The 26,036-nt window shown below is 42.5% G+C and overlaps 1 protein-coding gene across 2 annotated transcripts in view; it reads right to left on the bottom strand.

The window, feature by feature from the left end:
* Positions 1-26,036, bottom strand: part of LOC119442245 (myosin-VIIa-like) — a 172,352-nt gene that overhangs the window by 41,623 nt on the left and 104,693 nt on the right. For both annotated transcript variants that reach the window (XM_037707047.2, XM_037707048.2), the window contains exons 14-26: positions 25,435-25,572; positions 23,659-23,904; positions 19,349-19,528; positions 17,308-17,403; positions 14,084-14,206; positions 12,998-13,105; positions 10,328-10,459; positions 9,503-9,574; positions 5,881-6,087; positions 4,285-4,362; positions 4,091-4,189; positions 1,884-2,101; positions 425-542 (exon numbers count right to left, since the gene is read on the bottom strand). In XM_037707047.2, coding sequence (XP_037562975.1) covers positions 425-542; positions 1,884-2,101; positions 4,091-4,189; positions 4,285-4,362; positions 5,881-6,087; positions 9,503-9,574; positions 10,328-10,459; positions 12,998-13,105; positions 14,084-14,206; positions 17,308-17,403; positions 19,349-19,528; positions 23,659-23,904; positions 25,435-25,572 — 1,815 coding nt within the window. The remainder of the gene's footprint in view (positions 1-424; positions 543-1,883; positions 2,102-4,090; positions 4,190-4,284; positions 4,363-5,880; positions 6,088-9,502; positions 9,575-10,327; positions 10,460-12,997; positions 13,106-14,083; positions 14,207-17,307; positions 17,404-19,348; positions 19,529-23,658; positions 23,905-25,434; positions 25,573-26,036) is intronic.

Here is a 26,036-nt window from a genome sequence, read left to right as displayed (position 1 = left end):
GAGCTGTCACAAATATTTAAAGAAAAGTTTTTCCGAGTAGCATCTCCCCTTAACGTCCCGAAAGTAGAAGGGACACTGCAGTGAGGGTGGGGGGGCTCCAAATTATTTTGACTGCCTGGGAATCTTTAATGTGCACATAAATCTAAGTACAACAGCATTTTTGCATTCCACCCCCATCCGAATGTGGCCACTGCGACTGGAAATCAAACCTGCTACCTTGTGCACAGTTTCACAGCAACCTTAGCTGCTAAGCCACCACGATTGGATAATAGCAACTAAGATGCTTCTATTTCTATTTTCTAAATTGTTATATTTTTTAATGATTAAATAAATACAAAGGACAGTATCCAAGTGAGGGTACTTTTGTACTAAAATATGCTTGAATTTCATATCGTTATAGCTCTATCAGTCATTTGACTCTTACCTTGTCAGAGGGAGCAAAGCACCCGACACAGAGTGACAGCAGGATCCAGCCCCTGGCATGTGAATTCTTCTCTGGGTTGTTTGTCAGCTGCTTGCATATCTGACAGTAAATTTCGTCTCTGTTGAACAGAAACATCATGATTAATTGCTTATTCTAGCTTGTCTGTGGTTTATTTGGCAGGTTACAATATTTAATTTTGGTACATAAGAACTTCGCTGTTGAAATCAATTACATGCAGGTGCACCAAATCAAAGTACCGATGAAATGTCAAAATACATCTATAAAACAGTATTACACTTTACACGGCTACATCCCAAACCTACCTGTAAAAGATGCTATAATGAAGAACTGCAGAAAATTTTCACCATCCAGTGTTTTTTAACATGCAATAAAATCTTCGTACAAAGGAGAATCTGCATACTGCCACCACTGGAATATGTCCGCCGTAATATAAGCAAATCAGTGTCATCATCATCATCAGCCTATATTTATGTCCACTGCAGGACGAAGGCCTCTCCCTGCGATCTCCAATTACCCCTGTCCTGCACCAGCTGACTCCAACTTGCACCTGCAAATTTCCTAGCTTCATCATCCCACCTAGTTTTCTCCCATCCTCGACTGCGCTTCCCTTCCCTTGGTATCCATTCTGTAACTCTAATGGTCCACCGGTTATCCATCCTACACATTACATGGCCTGCCCAACTCCATTTTTTCTCGCTTAATGTCAACTAGAATATCGGCTATCCCCGTTCTCTGATCCACACCGCGCTCTTCCCGTCTCTTAACGTTAGGCCTAACATTCTTCGTTCCATCACTCTTTGTGTGGTCCTTAACTTGTTCTCGAGCTTCTTTGTTCACCTCCAAGTTTCTGCCCCATATGTTTGCACCGGTAGAATGCAATGATCGTACTTTTCTTTTCAACGACAGCGGTAAGCTCCCAGTCAGGATTTGGCAATACCTGCCGTATGCACTCCAACCCAATTTTATTCTTCTGTAAATTTCTTTTTCATGATCAAGGTCCCCTGTGAGTAATTGACCTAGATAAACATACTCTTTTACAGACTCTAGAGGCTGACTGGCGATCCTGATTTCTTGTTCTCTTGCCAGGCTATTGAACATTGTCTTCTGCATATTAATCTTCAACCCCATTCTTACACTTTCTCGGTTAAGGTCCTCAATCATTTGCTGTAATTCGTCCCCATTCTATGTCATCTGCACACCGAATGTTGCTGAGATATTCGCCGTTGATCCTCACTCCTAAGACTTCCCAGTCTAAGAGCTTGAATACTTCTTCTAAGCATGCAGTGAATAGCATTGGAGAGGTTGTGTCTCCTTGCCTGACCCCTTTCTTGATAGGCAACTTTCTACCTTTCTTGTGGAGAACCAAGGTAGCTGTGGAATCCTTGTAGATATCTGCCAAGATATTCACATATCAGTGTATATGACTGCAACAGCGAACCTGAGTTCCTCTCGCAGAATGCCATGGCCAATGATGAAGTGCAGTTTCTCCAGATTGGAGGTGGGCCGACTCTCAAGCCAGTGGCTGTAGTTGTCGGCTGCGAGCTCCTCTTCCTGAAGGTGGCGCCTCACGTCTTCCGTGATCTTGTTTTTGCGCTTGAGGGTCAGCGACACCAGCTTGTTGCGGATGCTACGAGACTTCTGCTTGGTATAAGAGTCCTTTAAAAAAACAGGACCGACAGGCACTTTCTCACATAGTTGTTTCTGTTGTCCTTCTCAATATTTTACACTTTTCTTCACTTTCCTTCACTTGGCCCTTTCAGCATCAATAACTCACTTTTCACAACTAACTCACCAAACTATGTGCGAAAGCTGTCAATTTCACCTGTGTTATACAGCTGCAGCTAGACTTAATCTGAACACGCATGCCACTATTTTTGCACCTTTACTTTGCACATGCATGCTATACAAAACAAACAACAGTGGTTTTATAAAGAACATAGACCAAGCACTTCTAAGAGTCTGTCACTACAACTGCATCTACGTCTGTAGTAAAAAAGGAAAATCACTAAAGCCATATTTTAGTCAAGTTTGATGATGGCTATACACTTACTACAGTAAAACCTTGCTATAATGAAGTTCAAGATAGAGCTGAAATTACTTCATTATATCCATTGCTTAATTTATCTTAACTTATTTACTTTCTTACTGTTACTGACTTTACTATTTTCTTCAACTGTTGTCGACTGTCATGGTGGACATTGTCCACTGGGTGGGGGTTTGTGGTGAGCTACTGCTTGGATAGTTGAAGCCAATGCAAAAGCGCAAAAGCCTGCAATGCACTGCCGAAGGAAACAAAAAGATTGTCTTTTGGTGCGACTTCATTGGCAAGATGAATGCTTTCTCTAAAAAGATCTTCCACCATCATCAGGCATGCAGCAGCAGCAGCACAATTGATTTTATCTGAGCACAGAGTCAGAAAGTTGTGGTGCTCTGTCGGCACGTTCATGAAATGCTGATAAGCTGAGAGATAGCCGAGAACATGAGAGTAGAGGTAGTATGTTGTAATGATTCATTTTATCTTCTATTCTTTCATTCATTTTGCCAAGTTGATGATCCTGAAGTTAACAGCACAAGGGCATCCTCATGACCCAAGAATGGGGAGTAAAAAGAATGGAAAATGAAATGTATTCATACAAAATATGGTTCTAGGGCATGAAAAACTCTTTGAGTGCCCATGCATAGTTTATAGTGGCTGCTGCTTGACGAAGCATTGTTTTTTTTTATGTACTGTGAGCCATGCACTCCCCTGTCCGCTTTCCATACCAGCATAATTGTACATGGCTTTACAGAGTGGAGGTGAGTGTGAGAGTTGTAGTGATGGCAGAGTACAGCGGCAAGGTGGAAGCAGGGCCAGTTTGGCATGTTGCCAGGTAGCCAACAGCTTGCGGGCGTAAAGAAGTGCTGCATCAGATGAGTTATTAGCAGTGCCCTGCACTGATAGACTTAAGCCTAATCGGCGTAAAACGGTCAGTAAATCTTCATTATGAACTAAAAGAGGTTTGTTACACCCATTTACAGGACAATCTTGGTTCGTAAAAACAAGGTTTTAAATGCATGGGTTTCTATAAAAATCTAAACATGAATTATGATTATCTTGTTATATTCATGAGATTGTTATAGCACATTTCGTTGCAATGTTGTTTTATTGGGGGAGAGAGAGGAAAGGCAAGGAAGTTAACCAGATGCAAGTTTCCGCGGTTTGTTACCTTGCACTGGAGTGGGGGAAATAGGGGTTAGAAAGAGGACAATGCAAGAGAGAGAAAGAATAAAAAAAAAAAAAAAAAAAAAAACAGGAAGGGTGTTCCAATTAGAGGCATTCACACAGGCTGGTGGAGGATCTCAAGAAGCGCAGTAATGCTTGCACGGCTTTCTGATAAAATGTTAAGTCCCCCTATCAATGTTATAGAATTCTTTCTTCCGACAGAGGCTGGTGAGTTTTTACTGTATTTTCTATACATCTCAGGCACATATAAATACACAATGCAGCTTTCTGAGGATTCATCACAGGCACAAAAGGGCAAAGTAATATTTTGTGCTTGCAAAACTAATGCACGTCATCTCCTTTTGCATGACTATAAAACGAGCTGTGGCATTGCAGCATTGCCTTCTAGTCAGAAGAAGAAAAAAAAGTGAGAGCATTCTTACGGTGTCAACACCCATCAACTGTGCTTCACGGAAGTCCTTAGTCTTGATGAAGTTGCGACCCAAGGTGGCAGTGACTTTGCTCATCACGGATGAGTTGTCCTGCATTGAACAGCAGAAGCTCTTTAGTAAAAAAAATCGCGCTAAAGGAGCAAGAAACACAGGTGCACAGATGTCAAGTAGAGCAATCGTCGTACCCTGTCCATAGTGTGGAACTTAGGCTCTGGTAGGTCACCCATGAATCGCAGAATTGTGATCCATAGCGCCAAGGCAGCCTGAAACAGAGTTGCATAGTTTTCATTAAAAGGAACAACAGAGAAACAGACAGCCACAAGACATTTTGGAAGTGAGGTGCAAGGTACATGACTTCCAGTCAATACAACTGCAATACAACTTGCTCAACAGATAAAACCCACTGCTTTTGGTTACACGTCCTCTGTAGCAAATTATCAGAAATACTTTCAGATTTTAGTGCTCCGAAGTGGCAATATTTGCTTCTGTGCAGGTCGGCTTGCAAGAAAAGCTTTATATAACGACAATATAGTGCAACAGTATTATACGCTGCAAGACATATCAACAATTGTAAATAAATAGTCCAGTAAATAATGAAAGAAACAGAGAAGCTGACTATGCAAGTGGAAGGCCTGGTGCAAGATGTGTTTAGGACTATACAAATATATGGAGCAAACATCAGCAAAGTGGCATGACACATGAATCTCAACCCAAAAGCCAACAGCAATTATGATGGTAGCACTTTTGCAAGGCACAAATCTTTCAAAAATGCACCCTCAGGCACAGCAGTGTTCATATAGTATAAGGCTTTACGAACAACCTGTTCAGTCTTGTCAGTTAATATCGCCTGAAGGCGAGATTACAGCACTTTACACAATCACACTTAATTAATGGAATCATATCATGCAATTAAGGGCCTTGCCACAGCTAACAATTGTATCACAGCTAGGAATTGTATACTGGAAGGGCAGTGCAAGCTACAAAAGCTGAAAATTTCGTGCCGTCCAAAGCCAATTGTGAGCATTTGCGAGTTTTGCGTATGATGATCAGAGAAAATATGGCTCTGACAGTTAGTGCAACATTTATTGTGCATGGTGTGTGTCAATTGGGTGATTGTGAGCAGCCCCAAAGCACAAGCTGCATCAAACAAACTGTAGCCAATTTAGGTGCTTTACTGGCTCCTCTTAAACTTTAATGGACTTCATTGATCACTCATCCTCTTCCACACATAAGCCAACCTTAGTATCGTAATGTATCTAGCACATGTGGGCAGAGTTCATTCCTTTTTCAACATCTCATGGTGTTACCCCTACTCAAAATTAAGCCAATCCAAAGTGGAGTGTTGCCACAAAAGTAACAATCCTCTAACACTAGACTGATTTGACTGAACCTCTCCATCGAGCCTACCATGTCAGGGTGCTACTGCAGGTCACAAACTACAATAAATATTTCTCAGTCTGTTCATCTCTCCGAATGTGAGAACAAAACGAAAGACTTCGTTCCAATCTAAATTACTCTGGAAAATAGGATTTGAATGCAGACCAAAGGAAGCACAAGAAACTCCTGTCATCCTAGTACAACTTTAGTTACACCTTAGTTCAAATCACTGAAAATATTTGTACTAATAAAATGTCAAAGCACAGCCTTACCAGCTAGCTACCTGCCAGAATTGAGCTTTAGCTGGCAGGTGACCGGTGTATCAACAGTAATGGTGGAATTGGCCTACCATAATGAAACACAAAGATTTTTGCACGCAATTAAAATATCTCAAAAATGCTCACCATGGTGTCGCCCTGTGTCTGCAGGGGAAGCAGAGAATTCTTGAGAGGCTTTCGCTGGTACTGGTGACTGGTGCTCCCTTGGAAGTAAGTGGCCGCAAACTTCTGGAACTTGTACTCACTGAGGTCATCCTTGTCTTCGGGCACTGCTGGAATTGAGCCCTCCACCTCACCCCCATTGATGGCATTGACCCGAGAAGCCTCCAGGTCCTGCACAGATAGTGTGTGCACGTCGGTATGTAGTGTGCCAACAACAAGTGATTCTTGATTGAGCATCAAAGTGACACTAAAGGGAAACACTGAATCAGTTTAGACTGATTAAGAATTCTTTTAAAACTATTTCTGCTCATTTTGTGGCAAGAGGTTGATTACTAGAAGAGAAAATAAACGCTAACCTTGCAGTTTTTTAATTTTGCACCAGAGCCCCAGTGGTGGTTCGTCACTATTCAAAGTATTTTATCATACAATTTGCACCATTTTGGCACAGTAGAAATTCTGAAAGCATGCTGAATTCAGTCTTTGGCTCCTTTAGAATGTGACATAGTCCATCTTTACCAATACAAAATGAACTAGGCCTAAGTAGACGCTGTCAAAATCCATGAAGTCACAGCTAACTGGCATGGGAACTTCAAGGCGGCGGTGCCAACCGTCGTAAGCTTTTGTCTTTTTGGTTTATAAAGCCTTCTCACATGGTAAGAGTGGCTTTTTGTATTCTAGACAGATAATTTACTAATAAAGCTCAAATTATTTTTATCTTTAGTGTCCATTTAATACTTGAAAATGTAGATTCTTCAAAAATAGTTGATGGGATTTAAATCGTAAACCCAGACAACTGATCCAGCAGAGGAGCAATGAAGTCAAGTGCTAAATGAGTTCACAATGTATTTAAGAAATGCAGGTGTAAGCAAGTATTGAGGTTAATGACATCTACTCATCACACCAATCTTTCAGACATAGTGAAGCCATATACAACATCCTTTCCTATCATGATATAAACGGTATATGCACTACCTGACAAATCCTCCACAAAGAAAAAAAGAACTCGGCAGTTTCAATGTCACACTTGTTTTACAGGTACAGCTATAGTTAAAGACATTCCAGTTGCATTCATGGTGGTGGCATATGTTGCTGATGTAGGTTGCCATCATAAGTCGTTGCTGTAGTACTAACTTGATAATGATCCTCATCATTTCACGACAAAATAAGCATAGGCTTTGAGGAACAAGGGCACCTCAGCTGGTATTCAACGTGAGACCAATAATAAATTAACACCACGGTGAAAGAAGTTACCTAAGTGATCAAAGCGTCAGGAAGTGAAAAGACAAGATTAGAAAGAGAAGACGTGGTTTTCAATATAATTGCTATCGCAATAAAAACAAGATTGTTCACGCTACTGCGAATGTTTTTTGTAAGTAATATATCGTGCAAAGCGGTGTAATCTCAGTACAAGCAGTGCAATCTCACTGTTGATATAATGCATTTAACTGTTGTTGCCGCAGCATCGCACTTAGCAGAAGACAACTACAACTTCTATATGAAAAACAACACAACTAACAATTAGTACACAGAGAAACAGAATAAATCAGAACTCCTAATAAAAAGCAAGACGAGTAAGCACATTAGGCAGAGTTATTTAGACAGAGTTCAGCTTCAGTGAGGTATGTTGTAGCTATGCTCCATCTCAAGAAGTCCATAAAATGCACAACAAAGCAGATCATTACCCCCCTTGGACAGGGACAGTGAACTATGCTTGGAAACTGTAATAGAAACAGTGGGCCAGTCATGAAAGGTATTAGTTTTAATCTCTGTGTTTGTGAACAAAATCCATGCATTGATCAAGCAAGAGACAATTGCTGAACTCTTCCATGCTTCTCACATGGTGTATTGTTGCTACAAACGCTTGCCTATCTGTGCTTGGCTAAGATATGTGTGGGTTTATGCTCGCCAGGGGGGAACAGAGTACAACTCTATTCTCTCCACGCGTTGGATGAACTGTAGTTCATAGCATCAGCTGCACTGCATGAATTTCTTCAGATGGAGAGAAATGGTTATTGTATGAAAAGAATGTGAATGAAGTAGAAGTACAAAGATCATTCTCATAAGACATCTGCATCACACTAAGCGCAAAGAAAATGGACGAAAAATACAGCAGCCTAAGCTTGATATGCAAAGCTAAAGGTGCCAGGCACTGTATCCACCATTTCTAATGGTGACCTGGCTCAGCTAATCGCCATTCGCACCTCAGCACTGCCTATCAATGCTTAAAAACAAAACTTCTGGCACAAACTCACCAGTGTGCTGTGTGCCTTGGAACCACCACAACGAGTCCACAAATAGACCTTCTCACCAACCCACACTTCTCCTCCACATCTGCACTTTTGCACACACAACCGCCTCACTTTCACCAGGCGCTCGGCATAGGTGCCTCCAGTATTAACGCAGATGTACGAGTACAGGGCATACCCTGCGGTGCTGGCCATGAGGCAAGCTTGTTGCGCCACCGATTGTGCCACACAGTAAACAATGAGGAAGCGCCGACCTGGGCCCCTCGTGTGTCTAAAGCGGCTATGCAAGAGCGAACAAACATTCCATTTCCCTCGCCAGACCCCATTCCACGCATGGCTGCCTCCACATCCTCTAATTGACGCGCCTCTTGTGACAGACAAGCTTCTGTCAATGCTTCCCGCTTTAGACGCAAAATCTGGCAATGTGAGGTTGCTATTTTGTTGGCTCTATAGACAGCTCATTGGTATGCGATGATGTGAAACTGAAAATGGCACTCTGAAAATAATACGGCCGAATAACCTTGCATGGTACAATGTGAAGCAAAGCTGATTTATGTCAAATGGCTGAACTTCTAGTGCACAAGAAAAAAAAAAAAAAAAAAACAGGCACAGAAGGCGTGAGACAAACACATGCGCTAACTTCTGAATGGCCTTTACTATGGAGGTGTGTTTGCCTTATGCCTCCTATGTATTATTTTGGCTTGCTGCATTAGAAATTCAGCAATGGAATACCAACAAGCCCGATATTGTGCACTGTTACGTGAAATGAAAAAAAGGCTGATTGAGCTCTAGAAATACCAGAAATAACAATAAAAGACAAGGTGCAGTAATTGGCTTTGAAGCCTATTAAAACAGAATAAATTAAGATTCAAAGCAAAGACATTCAAGTTATGTTGTTGCTGGCCGTTATAACACTGAATATGGCAAACTCACTCTTATGCAAGGACGGCCTTTAGTTTAAGGCAGCACTAAAGCAAAATATTAGGTCAGGCTGTATTGGCAGATACACATCTGAAGCTACAAAGAAAATGAAGTGTCTTACATTTACTCCAATAATAATCAACCATCCCCTGCCAAAGAAATACAAACACTGTTTTGATAGAGTACAACATAAGCTGATTTAGTGTTTTTCTATGATGTTCGTTATTAACATAGACACCATGATAAAGCTTTCTTTCTAAGAAAATACAAATAGTGAATAAATTTTAAAGTATTTGCTCATTTCTCAACTGTGGCTTACATGTTCAACACAGGGGGCAAAAAGCAATGTAGAGAAAGCCACATGTCACAAGAACCATAAATGTACACAGCAGAAAGGCTGTATTGAGGACTGCTGTTACCTTGAATGCTGACGGGGCCACCTGGTCGTTGACGGACTCTGACCGAGGCAAAAAGTCAAATATGACGTCAACCTTGAAGGAAAGAAAGAAGATAGCTTTAGTCACGCTATTTTTGTGAAGACATGCCTCTGTGTACAGCTTCTGCAAGCAGCAGACTGATTTAATATCAAAGTTCACAATTTTACTGTCTTAGTTTGGAATCTGGGAATTATTCCAAGGTAGTTGACTATAAAATGTATAGGGCGGGTACAAAACGTAACAAAGCAGATAAATAAAGGAAAGGAAAACTGATGAACATAGGGTTTCAAAAAGTATTTCATGAACTGTGGCGTCAGATGCCCAGTTTCAATAGCTGTTGAGTTACCTCACTGTCAAACTTGCTAAAGTTTTGCATGATCTAGAAAAAAAAGCACAAAGGTGACTGACAATAGCTTAGTGTGACCAGATAGCTCAGAGTGAATGAGACATAAAATGCATTAGGCTAGCTCTTCACTGGCAAAAAGCGACCCCCCAGCATGTTATCAATGATAGCATTCAACAACACTTGAGGACGGTTTGGTTCTGTTGGTGACGACAAGGTTAGTAAGCCTAATAGCTGCAAGACATTCAGATGTTCTAGAAAGATAATTTTTACAGTGAAGTATCAAACATTATATGCAGAGCACCAAAACAGGACTCAAATACAATGGCTGCACATGCACAGCAGAAATTGGACAACAAAAAGAAGTGCTGCTTAATAAGCACAGCATTTATGTGGACGTCAATGAAAGTCTGTGTTAAGATGGAGAATACTTAGAGTGTTGCGGAAACGAAATGAAAACTAACCAGCTTAGAGTCATCGAGGGGCTCGTCCTGCCTAATCGCAGCATCCTTGATGACGGCCATCTTCTGTTCCAAGTTGCGTTGGACCAGCACATCTTCCTCCTGCTGCCGGATGTGCATTTCTTGCAGACGCTCCTGAGGGCCAGAAAAGGGCACAAAGTGTAGGAATGAGAAAAAATAACCGAGTGCATGCATTTTGAAGAAGATGTGATATAGAGTAGACTTCCGTTAATTTGACTCCAGTTAATTCAACTTTTCGGTTATTTCGATCCCGACTGAAGGTCCCAGCCAGCGCCTATGCATTTCTATGGTCCCAAAATTTTGTTATTTTGATCCTAAAATTGGTCTTTGTTGGATAATTCAAACTTGACCAGTCAGTATGCATGCGCCTGACCCCTAAGGTGACCCCTATAGGGGCAGGGTCTGTCTCGGTGCAGCTTAGGGGACAGTGAATGAATTGAACACATGTCAAATCTCCCGTCGAAAATGCCTATTTCCAGCCTGCCCTAGGAAGATTTTCAAGCAATGACTGTAGCTCAAATGTCTGATTATGGTATTTACCAGATTTTAATACGCACCTTTTTTATTTACCCATTTGAGGGTCAAAGACTTAAATATACGGCACCGCAAAGGAGTCCTAAGTGGTCGATGCCGTATATTTACAGCATCGTCTGTATGTTTGAAATACTACGCAGCAATTTTTCAACTCTTTGTTGCCCAGCGAGTGCTGCCACCCTGTGTGGATACAAGGAACTATTTTCTTGCTCTGTAGTCTCTTGGTTTTCATTGCACGGCTTCTTTATGCTAGCGTTTCAGCAACCACTGACGCAACCACAACAAAGACATGCTTTGCCACTGTACTATAAATACTTATGATTTCATGTTGCTGTTTGCTGTGTGTTAAATGGTGTGAAAGCCCTTGTCAAGCCTTGATGGCTTTTTGCTTTCACCCCACAGCATCACTGTTGCGACACAACACTCCGACACATCACTGTTGCGACACAACACTCCTCTGGTGTTGAAATAAACTGATTTGATTTGATTGGACTTGTGCATCCGTGCGTGCACGGGCGTGCAGTGACTATGTCTGATTTTGTCTCGCGGCTGTTTCCCTTCGTTGCGCTTGTAAAAACTGATGTCTATCTGGTTTCCAATCTCTCAAAGGGTCACTGCTAGACGCTCGCTCGTTTATTGCTCACAGGAGTGCGATTACATCTGTTCACAGGTGGGTGCTGGTATACACAAATGATGCCGCCGTATACGAACAATGCTGCCATGCCTGCGTTTGTTTTCTCGAGACTTGCGAAAACTGACTGCTGCTTCTTGGCGATGGGACTCATTTGGTTTTTCTGACGGGTGCACAACCATAGATTTTTCTTGTGTGCACCTCCATACACGGTTCAATTACACTATGGTTGTGCATGCTGTTTGCTCTGTTGCAAGTGAGTCAAGCAACAAATACTGCCTAAGTGCCAAATCAGAATATATTTGTCAGTGTACCTACCTTTACATTTTTATTATAAGTATTTATGCAAGGCCATCTGTATTCATGAATAAACAATGCATGTTTACATACGGAAAATATTTTTTTGTCACTTTATGGTCACTCTAAAAAAATTGGGGTAAATTTTTTGCAAAACAGGTTAGTCTCACGTTTTTAAATCTGCAATAAAAAATTCGACCCTGGGGGTTTGCATTTGGCAAAAAAAATTTACCCTTGAAGGGTTAAAAAAAAATTGGGCCGAAAATTACCTGCGGGGTGAGATCGAACATCATACCAAAACCGCATTCGCAGAGTTCGAATGCTTTACCAAATAGCAAGGGTGTATTGTGGCAAAGCTGAATTTAGGAAATGGGCCCCCATTGTGCAACACATTAGACCCTTGGCCATATTTCCTGCCAAAAAATTGGGTGCACGTTAGATTTCTACTTTGTTTAGGAATTTTAAAGTCATTTCTACGTTAGTATTTTACTTTGGACACACAGAAAGTGGGTGCGCATTTGATTCGGGGGCTTGTTAGAATCAGGCAAATACTGCAAAATCAGGGGTTTGTATTGGAATTTTTTCTACATTTTGTTTAATTCTACTCGCCAGATAATTCAATCAGTTTCATTGGTCCCGTCAGAGTTGAATTTACGGAAGTCGACTGTAGTAGGAAAGAGCGAAAACAAGTTGGTAAATACATGACGTCACTATGTCTGCCTACAACCTCAAAGGAGTGCGACAGTCAAATGTCTGTCTTCTTTCTTTGATCTGAATTGTAAAGGTTACTAAATTATTTTTTCTATTTTTTTTTATGGCATCACTTTAGCTTACGTGGTGGCAGTGGATATGTGATATACTTATCTGACTGCAATGAAATTTTAAGTTTACCATACTCATCTTAGTGCTATTTGGATCCTTTGAATCTTTGCCATGAATCTATATTTATCAGAAGAAGAGAGAGCTAAATTTTATGAAAGAATACTGCTGCACTATATCTTTAAGTATTTGCAGGGATAACATGTGACAAAAGCTTCTTAAGGGCACAGTTATTTCACTTTACAGCACACAATTCATAATGTGGGCTCACATCCCAGCACTTCATTAGGATAGGGACAACACTTGTTCAGGATCCGCATCAATCAGTGAAGAGATGGATTAACAAGCGGAAAGCATTTCCCAGTACTTACCCTAAACTTCTGCTCAGCAATCTCGCGAGCCTTCTTCGGGTTCATCTGCTTTTTCAGCATGGCCTCTTCCTGCTCCCTCAGTCGCATGGCTTCGATAATGTGCTGATGCTGATTGCATGCAAAGGAACGGCCTAGCTTGTAAGCAAATAATGCTTTACAAGCATACAAGAAGCCACTGCATGCACAAATAAAGGCGTCATATCTGCATAAGAGATTCATTCATAAAATTCACACTTTATCTGACCTATGTCATCTTTGCTTTTGCAAACAATGCACTTAGCTTGCTATTTCGGAATGTGATCATCAATCAGGAATGTGATCGTGAAAATAGGTGGTGACCACATTTTACCCTCAAAACGATGGCTACTCCACCCAGGATAATGGAAACCAATAGTCCCTCAGAATAATAGAAACCAATAGTCACTCAGAATAACAGACACCAATGGGACATAGCATCAGAAAAAGGGGAAAAGTAAACATAGGTACAATTCTCCGTATACCACCATGGCTTACTCGCGATAGAAAGATCAGGAAGTGATCAGCACGCATCCTGTTATTGATAAGTGCAGTCCAACTTCATAACATTATGACAAAGATCCACATGTGCATCGGTTTTGCATGGCCTCCAAGATAATGGCGTTATGCTGTTGCTCCATTTGCTTCAGTGTTGTGCACCATAACCTTAAAGGTCATGCTTTCGATGTACTGCAATGGTTTTTTCTTGCTATGAGACAAGCTGAAGCTGAATATGCACTGGAATAGCCAAGTTTGTTCTACTGCACGGGCAATGATAAAAGACTAGATGCTGGAAAGAATTGGTAAAGGAATGTCCATGGTATGTTGGACACCACCTATGCAGGTTACTGTGCCCGGAAGTCCTTACATGTAACAAGTGTCAACTGCTCAGCCTCAAGCACAGTCTTGAGCATCGCTGCATGACTCGCAACTTTACTGGACACTCCAGTGCTACATTATTGTGAAGTGGAGTGCATAATTCAACAACGCTCCTCATAACAACAGCATCACTCATGCATTGTTCATAAATAAACATTCATTTGCAGCAGTAAGTGTTCTGCTCCCCTTTACCTCTATCTTCATCCTCTGGTAGTTCTTCTGAGCAATGATCCTACGGACAAATGCCTGGATCTTGATCACAGCAGCATGTTTCTTCTGGTACTCGCGCCGTGCCACAAAGCCTCTGCAGAGGGCCTGTTTGGCAGAGGTGAAATTTATGTGAAGATGTAAGACGTGGATGTAAACAAAGCACTCTAAAAGATAAACCAGGAAGCTATGCAAGATGTTCTATACACTATATTACCCAAAATTCAAGTTTCTCGCTCTGTGTATTTACACAAAAGAAGCTTTAGCATGATGGAATGATCAGCAAAATGAGCATTTGTGCTTGTGCCTTCCATTAACATGAGCACTCCATACATGTGCACCGTAATAAATGTATGTACTACAGATTAGTTAATTACCATAGGCAAGCTTCCAGTTAAAATTTTTTAAACATATAATCAATTCTAAGATTTTACATGCCAGAACCACAATATGATTATGAGGCATGTTGTAATGGGGAACTCCGGCTTGATTTCACCTATCTGAGGTTCTTTTAATGTGCACCCAACGCATAGTACACGAGCACTTTTGCATGCTGCCCCCAGTGGCGCCTGGGATCGAACTCGTGACCTTGAGCTCAGCAGTGCAGCAACATGGCCACTGAGCTACAGTGGCAAGTTTAGAGACACACAGAAACACAAGACAATTTAGTCAATGATTGCGAAAAGCGCTGTTTAACAGCTTTGAAGTGATTGCAGTGTACAAAAAAAAAAAAGAGCTCGCTGCACAGGTGAATATGGCGACGAGGCACTGCAACAAGTGAACACAACAAAGTGGTTGGTTTTCCACCTGCATATAACACTGCTCTTCTTTCACCATATGATGACAAAAAGTATGTTGTATTTTAACAATACCTGATGATATGGAATAGACCACCAGAACAGGAGTAAAAATACAGTCGAATTCTTTAGGTCACATCCAGTCAAAAATACCTTTGTTACGTCTGATATTTGTTACCCGCTGTTCCACGTGAGAAACATTATACAGTATAGACCACTTATAATGTAACCGCTTATAGTGCAGGACCGGATATATTACGGTCTTTTCAGACTCCCGTTAATTTTCCCATAGCACTGTATGTATACGCGTATCACTTATAGTGCAGTTGCGGGACACGAAATACCAGTTACAGTGTGGCTGCCTGGAAGTTCAGCAGTCAACCTAGACGGCAAACGCTTCCCTCAAGCCACAAATACCATATTTACTCGAATCTAACGCAAACTTTTTTTCCGATAAAACAGGTCCAAAAATTGTGTGCGCGTTAGAATCGAGTACGACCCTAAATCTGCGTTACCATATAGCCGTCGGCGTTTCAAAACGGCCGCCTCGCACGCGCGTCGAGCCTAGCTACTCTCGAGCCTAGCTACTGTAGCTTCCTCCATGTGCTGCAGTACACGTGCTTAGGCAATAGTCTACCGTCTGTCTTCACGTTCTCTGCGTCTGCTCTATCAGCATGAAGTGCCGAGTTCATCATGATGCCGCATTTAAAAGGAAAGTGATCATGTGTGCGGAGACGGACAGAAATCAGGCCGCATCACGGGCGTTCGGAGAATCCGAAACTTGCGTTCGGGACTGGCGCAAACAGAAAAAGATTTTCGCCAGCAAAGCAATGCGGAACGCTTTCAGTGGACTGAAGCAGGACGTAATCTGCGACGATATACTTTGACGATACGATCGCCTTGGCCCTATCTTGAAAGCAATCTGCGACGGGGAAAGTCCGCCGCACGCCGTGTTTTCACCACTTATAGGTCACGTTAAAGCAAGTGGCATGATAGCACGAAGGTCAATTCGCTCGCCGCGCTTCCTCACTCGAGCGTTTTGACAGTTCGTTTCCGCGGTCAACGAGCGAGATGTGTTCATGTTTGCTTGTGTGCGCGTGACACCGTGCTCGCCAATTTATTTAGTAAGCGAATACGAAACCTAGAGCACGGTGACAGCAATGGCAGAAATGCACCTGGAGTGTCCATTATCGCAATAAAATAGTTGTTTTGGTTATAGTGCGGTACCGCTTATAGTGCGGATATTCCCAACTCCAGTGACTTAAGTTATAAGCGGTCTACACTGTAGTATATAGCACATACAGCACAAACCGTTTATAATGTAAGTTGCTGGAGTTAAGAATTTCAGCACTGTAAGCGGCCACCGTACTATAACTACATTTCTCCAAAGCTGTGGACGTGCAAAACATGTAGACCAAGCAGGCGTGTGTGTCCGGGAATCAAAGAATACGACTGGGATGAGCCCTCACTTTCGTAGGTAAAGTGGTTCCTTCGTTTTCCAAGTGCTGTATAGTTAGTGCTAATCATTTCGTTGACTGCACCAAACCGCGACTTTGGCAGATAGCACTGGTAAGGCCTAGCTGGTGGGGTTGCAGGTGACATGCCGTCTTGGGACGCATGTCGCCCATAAATGAATACATGTTGGCCTGGCGAGAGACTATGCGCATAGGCTGCACTCAGGGCTCGAATCCGGCAACATTGATGCCTTTAGGTAGCATATGTGAGTTTATTGACCCGTTGCCCTCACCCAAAAAAGATCACGTACTCGTGACGCCTACGGCAGAAAGGATGTTCCACATCCGCCACCTAGGTTTGTGAGTGGTGGCACTGGCTAACACTCCCAGGTTTAGTTCTAGTTGTAAAACATAAATACCCCAGAAAGTGGATGGGAAAACGGCTCCGCGATAGCTCAATGGTAAGAGCATCGCACGCGTAATGTGAGGACATGGGATCGTTCCCCACCTGCGACCAGTTGTTTTTTCATCCATTTCATTTCAATTAATTTATCATTTCTTTAAATCAATTATAAAAACAAGTAATTTCCCCTATGTTGTCCTTGGTGTCATTGCTTGTTGGCTTCTTATGATATATGTATATCATAACATATCATACCAATAATTCCTTATATCAAGGTTTGACTTACTGTAAGTATTACATGTTTCACACCTAACATACAAAACCATGATTTCTTTTTCTTTTTGTTTCTCCCTTCAAGAATATAATTGCCTACATAAGCATCACATCTTAAGTCTGTAGTTCGTTTCAACGCAACATAATCAATTTTCACTCTACAGAAAGCTATAGAAACCCTTAAATCAGTCTTTCAGAACTCCATTTCACTGGATGTCACACACCAATAGCTTGCTTCCCACAGTGGCACATGACACTCAAGAGAAAGGTTGCTCACGCTACCTGGAGAGTAACAATGTGTCCCCGCAGATGCTTGAAGCGGTGCGAGAGGATACGAGACCGAATCAGGGCTTGTAGCCGCTGGTAGCCTGTCCTCATCTGCAAAGGGAACAATTGACACCAACAAGTTATTTGGATATTCAAATTAGAAACAGGCCAATACAACTGAATAGAAAGCAATCAAGAAAGAGCACACTCCTTTTTGTTACATGTGAAACTTGCACAGTGGATTATAACAGAAAATAAATACTTTGAGGGCGAAATACGTATATATATACAGCACTGCGGCCAAGTCCCAATTGTTTGATTCTATATATTTACTATGTCATCTGTACGTTTGAAAAACATGCCAATTTTTCAACTCTCCATTGCCCAGCAAGTGCTGCCACTCTGTGTGCTTACAAAAGATTTTTTTCTCTTGTTGTAGTCTTTTGGTTTTCATTCCACGGCTTATTAAAGCCGGTGCTTCGGAAACAGCTCGTGCATCCGCACGTGTGCAGCCATGCAGCGATTAGTTTTGGTTACATCTCGTGCACGTCGCGACGCAGACTTTTTCCATTTATTGCGCTCGCAAAAACTGATGTCTAATTTCTAATCTCTCAAAGGGTCACCACTAGATGCTCGCTCGTTAATTGCTCACAGGGGTGTGATTATATCTGTTCACAGGTGGGCGCTGGTATATACAAACAATGCCCCCATACATGAACGATGCTGCCATGCCTGCATTTCCTTTGTTGAGAGTCGCAAAAGCTGATTGCCCCTCGCTGGCGATGAGAAGAAGGATTACTGCAAGTTTCTCACATGTTTGCTTTTTATGATGGGTGCACAACCATGAAGTTTTCTTGCGTGTGCCCACATACGCAGTTCGATTACGCTATGGATGTGCATGCCGGTTGCTCTGCTGCAAGTGACTCGAGTGGCGATTCCTCTGAAATGGACTACTGTCCAAAAGCCAAATATAATGAGAGTCATTGGATGGCAGCTCTTCAGACGAGGAACTTTAGACGAGAGGAAGTCTTTACGCAAGCCCTTCTGTATTCATAAATAAACAATGCATGTATACCTACACAGAATATTTTTTTCACTTTATGGTCACTAAAAAGATTGCAGTAAATTTTTGTTTCGAAATAGTTCACTCTGAAGATTTAAATTTGCAATAAAGAAATCAACCTTGGGGGGGGATCACATTTGGAGAAAAAATTTACCCTCAAAGGGTTAAGCAATGGTTTTTCCTTTCTGGATAAGTGTAAGGGTTGAAAAGTGAATTAAGGCACCTCCACCTGTGCCATTGAACATATCAAAGTTCTGCTATATTTTTTTTTCTAACATGACGGGATAGCCTATGGTACATTTGGTTGGTTGCTTTCGAGTGCTTTAGACATCTCTCGCAGCATGATTACACTAGGCTGGTACATCTCTCGCAGCATGATTACACTAGGCTGGTTTAAATTGAGCATTAGGAAGATTCACCTGGTTCATGCTCCAAATCACTTGGAGGCACTCTCACCTCCATGCTGGGGGCACAACCAAGATCCGATGTAGTTCTGGTGACATTGCTGCTGCAACTTACATTGCTGGTGCAGTGTCTGCCACAACAGTATGCGCCTTGTGTGTCTACCATGTTTGTTTACAACTGAAATAGCGGTAATGTGGCTCCACTTCCAGCCTCCAAGTACCCTGGCGAGCTCTACAACAGTTTTCAATAATTATTTGCACCACGAGTGCTCAGATAGTGACGATGGCAATGGGTGTTTCTGTGTAAAGAGCATGCTTTTGCAAAAGCAATGAAATAATTTTTTATCGTGCGCTCCTTTCTAGTGACAAGAAAGCATGACGGCAAAATCCTGATTAAAAGTAGCACACAATAGTCCATGAAATAACTGTCTCAATCAAACAATTTCATCCAGCTGCTCATTAAAACTGTTGTTTTGTGTGTGGTGTGAGAACAGCAATGTAAATGAGAGTACCGAAGATCAAAGGGGGTGAAGAGGAAGATAGAAATGATGCTGGACGACAGAATACAAATAATTTTCTTCCTGCATACCGCCACGAAGCGCTTTCTCTGCAGGTAGGCCCGGAAGCACCGCTGAATGATGAGCGTGCTCTGGCGCATCTTGAGGAAACGACGTCGGTAGTACCAGCCACGAATGGCCTTCTGCAGAATCAGGATCTTGCGCGTCAGCACACGGTCCCTCTCTTGCTCCAGAAACAGGTCATGTGCATCCTACAGGTGAAATGGTTCATAAGATTACTTGTACAGTGTGGAACCATAGGACAAAGGGCAGAGTGTACGACAGGCTGTGCTGTGTGTCACCCACTCTGCCTCAAGCATAAGTAGGTAACTTTGTGGTTCAGAAGAATGTGCTAATGTGACCGTAAGCTACATAAATGCCTGTGGTCTTCAGTCATGCAGCTCGTCACACACCCATACAAAAAAAAAAAAAAAAATTTTATTAAGATTCTCCTGCTTATCCTATCTCAATGCAAGAAAGTTATGATCCTGCACTGCTACACTACATGAAATGAAACTCCATGTTGAGTAACAATCAACTCTAATAACAGAAAAATTTATGCATAGCACTTCAAACAGCATACGCAACTGGCGCTGCAACAGACACACTATTAATATGCAAAACAGTGCATTATAAAAGGCACACTACCAGCATGTGCAGAAGTTGTGCTCTGTTAGTGTAGGCAGTCTGTTTCTTCTGCCACACAGCTACGGCTTCCACTACTTCAAAACAGAAGTACCACCACTAATGCACAAAACGCTTTTTTTTCCCCTCTAAGTAATGCTAGCCACAAACCTAAAGCCACAATGTTTCCAAAACCAGGCGGTAGGAAGAAGGAGTTAAGCAGAAAGTCTGTCGCATTGCTTACCCAGTAATTCTGTTTGCCAGGTCTTATTACACTGAGCTTGAAGACAGATACTTTAAGACAAGGATAAACTGAATTTGTAGCCTTGACAGACTCAACCAATAAGAGCTCAAAGACTGCATGCAACATTTAATGACGCCCTGGCTTAGTTAATAGAAATGCAGAACAATCTGAATTTATCTCTTCACTTTCATTTCTTTAGCTTATCAACATGCACAAATGTACCATACAAAGCAGATCAGGGAAATACACATGCTAGAAAAATAATGCACGATAGTGAAAAAAGAAAGAAAAATCAATTGAGTTGGTTCCTGTTACAAAATTAAAGCCAGTCAGAATTAATAAAGACAGGTTATGTTTTGAGAGATAAACTAAGTGTATTGAATGTGTTTTATTTTGCTTGGGATGATGACAAAGTATTTTCGCACATTAAACTGCATTTGGTGGCTTATATTTACAAATACCACGTCACTAACTAGGCCATGCATGTGAATTGTAGCATTAACACACCATGCATGAAGCACCTAATTATTTCACTACCAGCTACTAGGAAATGTTCTCTAGCCTGGAACTCTATATCCATGCTCCATACACAAAAAAGCTCACTTGATTTAGATGAGGTGAAAATTTTGCAGGTTAGTTTTCTGGAAAGAAATTGACACAAATATGGTCCGTTTGCGATGAATGCTGCTGATGCCATTTGATGCAATAAACATTGGGGCAAGAACTGAGCTTTGTATCAATAAGTGTTATAACAAGATGCAACAAATTTTTGGTGATGCCAAGAGTGGATGCAAGATGTGGAGAAAAAAGAGATATTCTTTTGTAAGTGTTTGCGAGCCAATTGACAAGGTTGTTTTAACATGACATCATGATCATGGCAAGTAAATCTTCAGAGGAGAGGAACATAGGAGAACAAAGGTATTCCAATAAGCAGTGATCTGTGCTCATAACGATGAAGTACAGAGGCAAAAACAATGAAACTATTGATAATTAACAAGGTATCTGATCTATATTTTTTATATGTCAATTTTTTTTTTTCAGGGAAAAGGAAAAGAAGGGTGTGGTGGTGTGTGCAAATCTCCCATTTCAAACATTCTCCAGTTCTACAGAGGTAAAAATAAAGCCTAAAAGCTTCGCAGGTCACTCTATAGGTTCAATAAATTTGTATTAGGCGGGAATTATTTGTTGGACTAGTTGGGCTTGCATTGCTGACAAGGAAAATTAGCGCAAACAAAAACACAATATGTGCATTGTCTTTTTGGTTGCGATAATTTTCCTCGTCAGCAATTGTATTAGGCAGCTCTGCAATTTACCTTCTCATGTCACAGCTAACAATTGCACCACTCTTGAAGCTAACCCAAAACCAAATTTTAGCCAGCGGGGCTGAGATGACACCCAACAAGCATTGCAGTAAATTTTCTCGCATTTTCCACAAAAAAACTAGAAAGTGTTAGTTCTGTGCAGTGCTCAATATTGTAATGGTCTAAAATGAATCATTTAACCCATGGGTTCTCAAAGTGGGTTCCGCGGAACCCGGGGGTTCCGCAGGCCCCTGCTCTGGGTTCCGCGAGCTACTGATAAATTTTCTGTGGTCCCGCGCTCGCCAAGTGGCGAAAACGGCGAACACGAGGTGCGCTTGATCCACAGAACCTCAATTACCTATGCCCGAGTGTCAAAAAGCACATCACAGTGCGTAACGGCAACGCGCGAACTGCGCAATAAATCCGCAAGCAGCTTGTAGCCACCCAATCTCCGAAAACGGGCAGCCATGGGCAGCGCGCCTAAGCTTTCGCACTTGAATCTCGGAGGCTCTAACGTAACACCGTGCGCATTTCTCCCGTTTGTAGATAGGGTAGGTGCCGATAGCGTACGTGTGCACTGATGTTATACTTCGGAGGAATAAAAAAAAAAAACTGATGCGCGGAGCACCACAAGTGTGCGCCGCAAAAGAGCTAAAACGGCGCTAGCGTCCAAAAACGAAGCGATGCAGTCCTCCTTGGCATGGTCCTCAGCGGCAATCGTACGCTATACGTGACTGACAGCAACGCCGGAACCCTTCGTGCCTAATTGTGTCCTCAAAGCCTTTATTCTTGCGTTAATCGCCGCACGTAACACCGCGTTGGCGGCTAGCCGCGTGCCTTCATAAGTGCGTAATCGCGATCTATGATCGCGTCGATAACCAGCACAGTTTCGTCCGCAGCAGCGGTTGCGGGAAATAGTAGTTTCGTTTTGACTGTGCGTGCATCGGCTGCGTGCCTTTCGCAGCTGCGTAGTCGCCATCCACGATCGCGTCGATAGCGACCGCGGTTTCGTGCGCACTTGTTGCAGCAAACGGTAGTTTCGTTTTGACTTGGTGAGTGCGTCGGCTATGGCGTCGGCCGCCTGCCTTCTGAACCGCAAGGTCGCCGACCATGATCTCGTCGATAACGGCCGCGGTTTTCTCCGCAGCGGTTGCGGTAAGCAGTAGTTTCGCTTTGACTCAGTGCAAAGCTGTCGAAGATGAAGAGAACCGGCTACATCGCGATGGGCGGGCAATTTGTTGGCGACCAGCTCACTAGCGAAAAAATAATCGGGATGTGCGCGCGGTAGTGAAAAGCGTGTCTCGGATGAAGACGCGCGCCGCGGCCGCACTGCGAAGGATGTCGCGAGACCTTCGCCGCTGCTAGCTCAAATAAGTCATGAGATGACGAGAACTTCAGCTTCCGCACTGCTCTTCTTCTTTCTAAGGTTTTACGTGCCAAAACCAGTTCTGACTGTGAGGTATGCCGTAGTGGAGGGCTCCGGATTAATTTTGACCACCTGCGGTTCTTTAACATGCACTACAACGCAAGCACGTACACGGGCAAAAGTTTTTGCACTTCGCCTCCATCGAAATGCGGCCACCGCGGCCGGGATTCGATTCCGTGACCTCGTGCTCAGCCACGAAACGCCTTTGCTAACTGAGCCACCGCGGCGGGTGCCGCACTGCTCTTGTGCAAAATAGAAACAAGATTTGCTAATTCATTTATTGTTTTCTTGATACCTTGGGTAATTCGACATTCGGTTAATTAGGACATTTTAATTCGGTTAAATGGGGGGGGGGGGTTCCTTGGCGCTTCATGGAGCTTAGCAGGGTTCCCTGGAACGAACATGCTTGAGAACCCCTGATTTAACCCAATCCTGTTATCAAAACTTAGCCAACTATAATTCTTTTTAGCTCTCGAAATTTGAATATGTGGCTTTACTGGGACCAACTTCCATCAAATGAGAAAGAATTCAGCACTGTCAATGGGAATTTTACATTACCTGAAAGAAAGCTAGTTTTCTAAGAAAACAAACATTGCAAGTGACGACTGCGTTGACAGTAAAGACTCCTTTTTTTTTTTTTTTTAAAGAAAGGTGTTCGCCATGGTTTCTTTTAATCACATTGAACAGGTTACTTCGATGATTAAGGTACAATTAACAGCAATGCAAGCTGAGGTGGTAAACTCTAACCTTGAGGAAGACCTTGGTCTTTCCCATCTGATAATCAGCCTTGCCGAGTACAGCAGCTGTGATCCGAGCCGTGGCCGCACGGCAGTCAACTTTGTGCACGGGGCCAACACCAGGGATGAGAAAACGGTACCGCTCGACAAACTCTCGGAATGTGTGCCGGATCGGGTAGCCTGCCCGCCGGATGCGAATAGTCTCCATCATGCCCGAGTAGCGCAGCTGCTTGCAGCACAGCTCTCGGTCAAACATCTGCGTTGAAATAGAAGCCGATTTTATAGGCAATAACAGTTTTAAAACAGCACAGTCTATCGACTCGTCACAAACAAGTGGTCACACTAGAAGTTATGCAGCCATAATACACGATGCTGCATGGACCATCATTCTGTGCTTTCTTTGGTTTATTCTGTTCATGCTTATGCTGGTCTTCTCTAAAATTTTACATGATACTGTCGCTTGACCAGCAGTTCCAATCAAAACGCAGCCTTTGAGAGAGAGAGAGGGGTGGGGAAGGATAAATGAAAGGCAGGGAGGTTAACCAGGGCTGAGCCCGGTTGGCTACCCTGCACTGGGGTAGGGGCACCACGTGAATGTAGCAATTAATGGCTGGCTGCCAATGCAAGGCCCGGTCTGCTAGCATCCAACCACCATTTCCTCCTCCACATTATAAAACATGCTAAACATAGAGTATAGCCACTTGAGAAGTTTCTGAAATACTGAAGCAATAAAGCACAAAATTATCAGTGACTTGGTGCAGAGGTTGGAATTGAGAGATGCACTGCATAGCTAGCACAGACGCATGCAGATTGCACCCACTGATTTCTGGCTCCAGCTTTAGGTTGTCAGACAAAATTTGGCTAAACCTTCCTTGACAAGCTGTACAATACACCTAGGCAAGGAATTAATTTTTATTTTTTTTTCCAGCATGCATTGAGCAAGCACCCGTTTTCTCTAAAAATTGAGAAATTTCTTGACCGAGTAAATTTTGGAGTGCTTTAAGGCTCATTGCTTGTAATGCTTTGCATAAATTTACACACTTCACATAATAGTTCACATAATTTGAGATCCGTGAAATGCAATTCATGAGGCAAAACAATAAATTGATAGTTGCAAGCTAAAAATTCTCGGGAAGCTCTTCCAATAAAAACTGCTATGCTGGCTGTCCACCCCTAAGCGCTTCAAAAAATACTAGCTAGTTCCCTTATGGCTCAAACAGGCCTGAAGAGGAAGCAAGAAATAAGCTGTATTTAAGCACCATTAACAAACAGCTGGCAGTGGCAGGGGTGAGGACAGCTAAAAGCATAGACACATGCACAGCAATATGGGAAAATAAGCAGAGCAGCAAAGAGAAGTATTATCTGGACTATGCACCATTGAACATTGTGAGAATCATCCTTGCCAGTCACGAGGCTTCCTGGTACTGCTCATGCAAAACCACCCTTCCTCTTTGTGAGGCTCAAGACAATATAGAGACATAACAAAGAGAAGGGAGAAAAGAGAGAATAAACAAACTTCACTGTTTGGCATAAGTATACAAATTTCCTCTGAGGAGTGTTAGGTACCGCACTCTTTGCACACAATTTACTATAAGCATTTACAGACTCTTTCACTGACACTAAGGGCTAAAGAACCGAACAAAAGGTTAACGGTGCAATGAGTTGATGCACTGCCCTGCCTGAACACTGTATGCATAATGTGATAGCAAATCAGCCCGCTGAAAAGGAGATTATCACAGTGCAGCATCACACAAGAGAGAATAAAACATAAGGATGTATGACTCACCATAGGCTTCTTGTTCTCATTAGGCTTGATGCACCTGATGAAGAAAGGGTGGCACTGACTTAACGCCTTCATCAGGGAGTCGAGGGACCTCTTGAACTGGGCACTCAATGTTGGTGTCTTCTTACGAGTGTCTGTGCCCTGCATACACGAATGCAACAGCCAAAGGCAGGATATTAGTTCCCACATCCACACAAAAGGCAAGTTGTGTAAAGTCACTTCTGTCTGTCTCTATGCTACTTTTTAATTTTTCATTGACCACAATAGTCAACAATTCCTCCGAGATAGTCAACAAAGTTCTGCGAGATCCAAAGGTATCGGAGAACTTATTGCAGTTGAAATATTGTGACTGCAATATTATGCTACCAATACACAAATAAAAAAGAAATGAGAAATATTTGAAGTGTCCTAACTTACAAGCTTGTCATTGTTTGTCAAGCTTGTCATGTTTGAAGGGTAACACAAAATCCTACACAGGATGAAAGAAAGACACAGAACGAGTTTGAGATAATGGGCTTAAATCGCAGTGGTGCCGGAAACTCAGTTTTTTTTTTTTCAGTGGGCAGAGATGTACCCCAGCTTGGTGCTTGGCTACATGTGGCGGC

Source organism: Dermacentor silvarum, chromosome 2 (assembly GCF_013339745.2).
Source record: "Dermacentor silvarum isolate Dsil-2018 chromosome 2, BIME_Dsil_1.4, whole genome shotgun sequence".
NCBI lineage: Eukaryota > Metazoa > Arthropoda > Arachnida > Ixodida > Ixodidae > Dermacentor > Dermacentor silvarum.
This window is presented reverse-complemented; position numbering and strand designations above follow the sequence as displayed.